Here is a 7,658-nt window from a genome sequence, read left to right on the forward strand (position 1 = left end):
GAAGGGGCTGGGCGGCGGCGGCGGCGGCTCCGTTCCACCCGCCGAGCCGGGCCGGGCCGGGCCGCGCCGCGCCGTGCGAGTGAGGGGGCGGGCCGTGGGGGCGGGGATGGAGTCGCAGCTGCCCGCGCTGACTGGCCTTTGCTTCCCAGGGTGAGGCCTGGGCGCCCCGTCTGGTCTGTCCCGTCCCGGGTGCGCTGGGCCACGGGGCTAACCTCGTCCCGCTCGGGCCGCGGCAGCCCCAAGAGGCCTGTGCCTGAGCCCCGAGCTGTGCCATGGGCAGGCGGCCGCCAGGCCTGGCCTTGCTGGGGAAGGCAGCGCTGACGCTGGGGCTGGTGCTGCTCTATTACTGCTTCTCCATCGGCATCACCTTCTACAACAAGTGGCTGATGAAGGTAACTCGGGGCTGGGCAGCGCCCGCCCCTCACCCCGCCGCGCCGTCCAGGGAGCTGGGAAGGGTGCCCAGCCGCCAAGGTGGGGCCGCTGCTGGGGCACAGGTGATCAGGGTGGGAGCACTAGAAGCTTGCTGGTGATAGGTGTATGAGGAGCAGGGGATGGCATGTGAGGGCAAATGCAGGGTGGGTGGCAGCAGGTGCTGGGTGACTTGGGAGGTGAGAGGGTAGCTAGTAGTGCCTTGTGTATCTTGTGACAGGATCTGTGTGTGTGTGTCTGGCTCCCTGCAGAGTTTCCATTTCCCTCTTTTCATGACCTTGCTGCACCTCCTGGTTATTTTCCTGCTCTCCGCTCTGACCAGGGCCCTGATGCATTGCTGCACCAAGAGGTCCCGGGTGGTGCTGACCTGGGCTGACTATCTCAGAAGGGTGGCTCCAACAGGTACGTACAGCCATGGACTGAAGGGCATTGCCCACAGATTAGGGAGAGAAGAGAGCCCTCTACTTTTCTTTCCAACACAAAAATCATTGTTAATTTACAGATAACCTTGGTGAAGTAACTAAAATAACAAATGGTATTTTACAAGTGAGCCTCAGCTTTTGGCATGGTACCTGGATAGTGTGGCAGAAGAGTGCGGCTATCCATTCTGGAATGGCTTCATTTAAATTTTAAAATGTAGGTTTTTATGCTTTAACTATGTAGATGATGACTAGTACAAACCATACAGTAGCCTTTATGTTCATCTTGACGATAGATATACTTTCGGTTTTTGATGTTACAGACTTTTGTATTGAAAAGCTGAGTCTCAAAAACTGCCAGGGAATCCTGGTGGGCGTGGTAGGTTGGTAGGAGACATTTAGGGCTGTTGGCACCTGGTAAAATGTGAGAAGCAGCTTGGGATGTGGAATAAGCACCTTCACTGAATGGCTTCTGCTATAATGACCAGGAGTAAATAGTTCATGCAGCTGATGTTTAATTTATCACATTTAGGTTTTGGAGATAATATCTGTTGTGATTAACGTGCCAGTTCACACCTATTAGAATAATTGTTTCTGGCTATCTGCAGTCAGTTTACAGTCAGGCCATGTTTTCAAGACTTTCCTTATAGCTGTGGGGGATATATTGAATTATTTCATGAAAACTGAAATGCTGGAGCATGATTCAGTAGGAAGGAATAGATTTTGTGGCTGCAGAATGGACAGGACCCTGAATATATCCTTTAAACATGTATCTACAGCATTAACATTAAAAAGACTTGAAGTGATCTGTTAAGACAATTTACAGCAGTATTCTGCAATGCTGATAGTTTGTGTATTTCATTAACCATGATACAGAGATGTGGAAATTCATATAATTAGCCTTATCTTTCATTTTCACTTCACTCTTGCCATCTGTAACAGACAATTAGTGTACATAGTCCAAGTTATACCTATGTTTGTACTGAAGGACTTGCATGTTAATATACAAACCCTAGAGTCATAAACTATTTGTGGACATTGTTTTTCTTGGTCACTCCCAGTCCTTTAATTTGAGTGAAGTATTTACCTAGTTATTTCAACAAGTTTTAGTCAAGAGGTTTTTTTGGGTGGGATTTTTTTTATTATTATTATTTTTGGTGCCATCGTGATGAACAAATTCGTAATACTCAGGCTCAGCTGCTGCAATTTTCCATATACAGAAGTAAAGGTATATACCCTGATATATGTTCAGCTTGTTCAGAACACAGCACCTTTCCTACTCAGCTGCACAGGTTTTTGGCAACACAGCTTTGATCTTTTCTGCACTGGCTCTCCTCTGAACAGAGTCTGGTCCACAATCACTGCCGTGACTTACAGAACCCTGCAGGAAACCTGCCATGGTTGCTTGAGAGACCGTCTTCCCTCCTTATGTGACCACATCCTCCCTCTTTCCTGTGTTCCACAGAAGCAATACAACTGTTGGCCTCAGAGGGAGGTTTGTGGATGGGCACACAGGACCTTCACAGGAGTCATATCTATATGAGAGACTATCCTGCCAAATGAAATCTGACTGAGCATTACGTTGGTGCATTCAGAGCTAAACGCAGAATTCTCTCTTCACTCCAGCTCCCATGTAGTAGCCCCTCACTCTCACCCTGCTAAATTCTGAAAAGGTTAAAAAAATTGCAGACCCTCAATGCTCCTAAACACAGGGAATGGAGAGATCATTGTTAGAACTCTTACTCTTGGGAAGCACTCAGATATTAAAGTGATGGGCACTAATCAAAGAATAGGCTTGAGAGAAAAATACAAGGACCCATGAATGTTTTCATCAGGTTGACCTAGGAGAGACTGTCCAGGCACGCTGAGTTGTCTGGGGCAGCAGGGCATGCTTGGCAACACATTCTGATCTGGTGAAAGGACATTAATGCCGGGGGGTTCTTGTTTCTTTAGCATTGTCGACTGCCTTGGACATTGGGTTGAGCAATTGGAGCTTCCTGTACATCACAGTCTCCCTGTAAGTAGCATCCCCATATCCACCCTGGGAGACATGAGTAGTGGGTTTGGTGAGTGCTCTGGCAGAGCCAGGCAGCGGGTCCAGGCCTGAGCACCAGGCATTATAGGCGCGGTCTTCAGGTTCCAGACCTATGGAAATGGATATTGGTTTGGGGTGGGTGGTCTGGCTTCCCAAGGTGTTGTGTTGGTAAGTGCCACATGATGCTGGAGAATGATTGATTGTGTTTTGACCTTTACAGCTACACAATGACAAAATCCTCTGCTATCCTCTTCATCCTGCTCTTCTCCCTGATCTTCAAACTGGAGGAGCTGGTAAGGGCTCTAGTGTTGTGAGCCCCTTGGGGAGGCAGCTGGTCAGGGCCCAAGATGTGGGGATGGGTGTAGGTGAGGGCCTGGATCCTGAGATGGGGGAGGGAGGAAGGGACCATGAGGGGAAGCAGCTGCCTGATTAATGGGTCTGGAAGAGAAGAGCAACTTGTCTTTATGCAGTCTTGGAAGCCTCCATGGTGATGCTGTGTTTGTTCTCGCCCAGAGGATGGCGCTGGTGCTGGTGGTTCTGCTCATTGCCGGGGGGCTCTTCATGTTCACGTTCGAGTCCACACAGTTCAACATGGAGGGGTTTGCGCTGGTGCTGGGTGCCTCCTTCCTTGGGGGCATTCGCTGGACTCTCACCCAGATGCTCATGCAGAAGTCCGAGCTGGGTACGTTGAGAGGCAGGGCGTGGAGGGGCAGTAGCATCCCTAGAGCAAGGGGAGGGAATGGGGAGATGGGGCGGGAGGCAGAAGCTGTCATTGGGACATGGGATAGGGTGTTTGCCCTAGGAACAGAACTAGTAAAGTCTTCTTTATGGGCTGCCTCTTCACCCAAATTTTGCTGACCGGTCTGCCCCAACTCTCCTCCCACAGGGCTTCAGAATCCCATTGACACCATGTTCCACTTGCAGCCTCTTATGTTCCTGGGGCTCTTCCCTCTCTTTGCTGTGTTTGAGGGTGAGTTGGCTGGTGACAGGAGGGGCTCTTTTGGGGGGCTGCTGGGGGATCACTAGGCAGTTTGCTGCAATGGAGATGAACTGTATAGAAAAGGGAACAACTTCCTGAATTTGCAAAGTAAGTAGGTGTTACAGTTTCAGGTTCAGCCGCATTACTGATCCCCTTTCTGGCCTTCCTTGAGGGCACCCACTTTAGGTTTAGGGCTTCTCAGGTGGTGACCCATGCTGCTCTTCCAACAGATTGAGGGTTTGGGCTTGCAGTTCCTTTTAATCTCACTATGCCAGTTACCAGCCAGCCTTCACAAAACAAAATACATTTTATTCTTAGGGCAAGAGTATTACAGAAAAAACAAAAACAAATAAACCTAACCTACATGCATTCTAAAAGTTTACTAGAGATCACCCCCCAGCTCCAGCATATGCCTGTCAAAGGTGTCAGTCTTTCACACCTCTCGGCTGGGTTTGCTTTCCTGGTTGCCAGTTCATGTCAGGTTTCATATCAAGAACCAGAACCTCCTAGGGACAGTTCAGCACTTTTTGTATGGTTTGGGCCTTCAATCTCTGGCCCCTTGTAACAAATCATCACAGCTCAATGGTACTTTCCTCAGGGGGAAGCTTCCAAACACTGGGTTTTTTGCATCACCACTGCTGGAGAATTTGCATTAGTCACCCCTTAGTGGTTCCATCTTCTTCAGGAAACCCATCCACAGTAAGCCAGGAACACACAAATATAGATCACTGGGATTGATACAAAGAATTATGAATACTCTGCAGCTCATAGTGTCTGGCCCATCTCAATATAATGGCCTTTTGAGGTTTTCCTGTTGTAAGCATAATATACAAGAGGGTCCCCAAAGATGCTGCATGTGGTTGCAATATGTGTCATGGTAGAGATCTGCGGGCCCAGGAACCCAGGGGCTAAGGCAACCCCTGTACTGGCGAAGTATTGAGTATTGGGTCAGCACACCTCCTGGTGTGGGGGCTACAAGTGACAGCACCTCTCCTGGTATGGGGCAGAGAGATTCAGAGGATGGCATTCACTTCCCTACTGGTCAGTAGGGAAAGTGCTCCATTATTGTCTGTGTCAGTCTCTCCTTCCCTGCTCCCCTTCTCTTGATTTCAGGGTTGCCCTTATCTACGTCGGAGAAGTTGTTCCGTTTCCATGAGGCAGGGCTGTTGCTCAGTGTGGTGGGGAAGCTCTCCTTAGGGGGGTTTCTTGCTTTCGGCCTGGGCTTCTCCGAGTTCCTCTTGGTTTCCAGAACCTCCAGCCTCACTCTCTCCATTGCTGGCATTTTTAAGGTATGGAGCAATGATTCCTGTGGTAGTGCAGGTTTGCCCCAACTGGACCAGCTCAGACAGCTCCAGAGCAGTGTAACCTGTTCCAAGGTCCTAGGAAACAGGTCTCTGACATCTCACCTGCACTGCGGTTGCCACCCCCTGCCTCCTTATGCCTGCAGTTCTAGCTGCTTCAGCTGAACTGGACTCCTGCAGTGCTCCTTGCCCATCCTCCATAGGGATCCTACAGCAACCTCCATCAGTGAAGGGCAGAGGCCAAAGGCTTTCCTGCCAGAAGATATCAGTGAGGTCCAGAGCTTGGTGGGGTTCAGGATGTGTATGAAGAGCAAAAGACTCACAGTTACATTAGAGGGAATAAACTCTCCTGCTTTAGGGCATGGGGCTAGCCTTCATTAATGGGGTTTGGGTGACTCCCCTGGCAGAGGCAGTCCCAGGCTCCCTTCTGTACGGTTTCCTGCCCCTTTCTCCGAGAAAGCCAGTGGTGGTGACACTGCAGTTGGAGACTGGACACAAGGGCCCATGCTCTGATCTGGTAGTCACTGTATTCCTGTGTGTCCTGGCCTTGCTGGTGTCCTTTCTCACCTTTCTAGGATCTATTTTTTAAAACCCTTCCACGTGGTCAGTGTTGGCATTCTGAGGAGGGAGCACAGGCAGGGTTGTTTGAGTGTGTCGTGCACAGTTCAGCCGCCACTCCTCACTCCTTGGCTTCACCCATATCCTGCCCTGCCACCTGTTCTCTCTGTTTCAAGGAAATCTGCACCTTGCTGCTGGCCACTCACTTGCTGGGAGACCACCTGAACCTCCTGAACTGGGTGGGCTTTGCTGTCTGCCTATCGGGAATCTCCCTGCATGTCACTCTCAAAGCCTTCAGTTCGAAAGGTAATGTTGGTGAAGCCCCTGGTCTTTGTAGGAGCCCTTTCCAGCCTACGGCATGCCCCTCCCTTCCTGCACTACTGCCTCCATGATGAGCCCAGGCTGGGCCTGAGGCCTCTGTAGAGAGGGGAGGGACTAAGGCCTCTGCTGTGTGCATTTCAGTGGGGAAACACCACCGGTTTAGTCACTAAACAGGCTGTCTGTGTCTAGGTGAAAAGGAGTCAAAGCTACACAAAGGGACCAGCTCCAGCCCTGACCTGGAGCTGCTGCTGCGGCGCGGTGAGGCTGAGGAGGAGGAAGAAGAAGTTGTAACCGAGCTACAGCACTAATTCGGCCCTGAGCACAATGCCCCTGCTGCATCTGATCATCAGACACAACTGAGCAGCAAACGGGTCCAATAATCTTGGGCTGCCAGCTCCTTGAGGTTGGGCACACGAGAGGAAGTGGAGCTGGTGAGGGGCCTGCTGCTCAGCACCCACAGCCCAGATCCATGGAGCCTGTTTGGGTGAAACAGGCAGCACTACACACTTCCCCTTAAAAGGGATTGGAAGAGAAACCCAGCTGTAGTGTGGGGGATGGGGCAGGGAAACTAAGATGTAGAGCAAGGGGAGCCCACAGGCTGCAGGTCATGGAGATAAGGGTCAGGGCTCACTATGGACTCTTCCTCCAACTTGTTCTGTTGTTGGTTCCAACGAGAGAAGGCAGAAGAGCCCCTTTGGGGCTCTTTCCCCACAGCTTTGCCACTCAGAGCCCTTACGTTCTCTGAAGTTGATGGTAATATATAAAATCTGGGACTTGCCCCCATGGGGCAGCCATTATACCCAGTAACCTGTTTGGTCCCAGCACACAATGTGAAGAGAGGATACTCCCTACTTATTATTGGGGACCAATCCAGGCAGGATAATCAGGGAAAGATGTGCACTGCTGGCCCTGTGCGGGATTAAGTGCCAGGGCGTCTAGGCAGCAAATTTCTTTATTGAAAAGAGTTCTGATTTTTCATGGAAATAAATGACTAGCCAGCTCCCGCCTCTGCATGCAGCTGAATGTGTGTGCACCTGTTACAGAAAAGCAGAGGCAACTCTCCCTCCCTCCATCCAAGCCGTTACCTCTGTCCCGGCACCGTCCTGTGGGATGTTCATACTGCCACTTGCCCAGAGCGTCTCCCTGGCCTGGCACACAAGGTGCTTTTGGCTGCAGTAGGTAGGTGTCAGTGTAGAGTGCTGAATGGCACTGGTCTGCAGCCCCCTTGTCCTCTCCAGGAAATTATTATAAAGAGAACTGCAAAGTGTCTCACCTCTGGGCTGCCTCCTGCCCAGCATGCCTGAAGAGCAAGTTGTGCTCTCTGCTCCCTGCTGACTTCCACCAGAAGGAGGTAGAAGAGGAGTGTCTCCTAGAAGCCCATGTACCAAGGAGGAGGCAAAGGTTTTAGTGTCATGGGTTCCTGCAGCAGCTTGCAGACTGTAACTGCCCTTGATTTTAGGCAATAACTCCTGCTGCCAGGTTAAGGGCCCAGCTGCTCTTTCCTGGGAGCACAGGTTCCGTTATGAGCTTTGAGGATTAATGTAGTGTTCCCAGAAATGGACAGCAGGTGGCACTATGACCCCATATTCCAAAGCCACGTTGCCACCCAGGCAAGA

The 7,658-nt window shown here is 50.8% G+C and overlaps 1 protein-coding gene across 3 annotated transcripts; it reads left to right on the plus strand.

Moving 5' to 3' along the window:
* Positions 1-66: 66 nt before the first annotated feature.
* SLC35C2 (solute carrier family 35 member C2) lies at positions 67-7,042 on the plus strand. 3 transcript variants are annotated; one of them, XM_044985201.1, is made up of 9 exons: positions 81-392; positions 681-831; positions 2,802-2,865; positions 3,104-3,176; positions 3,397-3,565; positions 3,770-3,853; positions 4,976-5,151; positions 5,898-6,027; positions 6,232-7,042. In XM_044985201.1, the coding sequence occupies exons 1-9, from the start codon at positions 273-275 to the stop codon at positions 6,348-6,350; spliced, it is 1,086 nt and encodes a 361-aa protein (XP_044841136.1). In that variant the 5' UTR covers positions 81-272; the 3' UTR covers positions 6,351-7,042. The 3 variants fall into 3 exon arrangements, with proteins under 3 accessions (XP_044841137.1, XP_044841136.1, XP_044841139.1); XM_044985204.1 differs by having other exon boundaries at positions 87-392; positions 752-831; XM_044985202.1 differs by lacking the exon at positions 5,898-6,027 and having other exon boundaries at positions 67-392.
* Positions 7,043-7,658: the final 616 nt, after the last annotated feature.

This window comes from Mauremys mutica, chromosome 13 (assembly GCF_020497125.1).
Source record: "Mauremys mutica isolate MM-2020 ecotype Southern chromosome 13, ASM2049712v1, whole genome shotgun sequence".
NCBI classification, from domain to species: domain Eukaryota; kingdom Metazoa; phylum Chordata; order Testudines; family Geoemydidae; genus Mauremys; species Mauremys mutica.

Coding starts and splice junctions, on each gene's coding strand:
- SLC35C2 (XM_044985201.1), top strand. CDS start 273: ATGGGCAGGCGGCCGCCAGGCCTGGCCTTGCTGGGGAAGGCAGCGCTG. Junction 393..680: donor ACAACAAGTGGCTGATGAAG/GTAACTCGGGGC, acceptor GGCTCCCTGCAG/AGTTTCCATTTCCCTCTTTT. Junction 2,866..3,103: donor CTGTACATCACAGTCTCCCT/GTAAGTAGCATC, acceptor TGACCTTTACAG/CTACACAATGACAAAATCCT.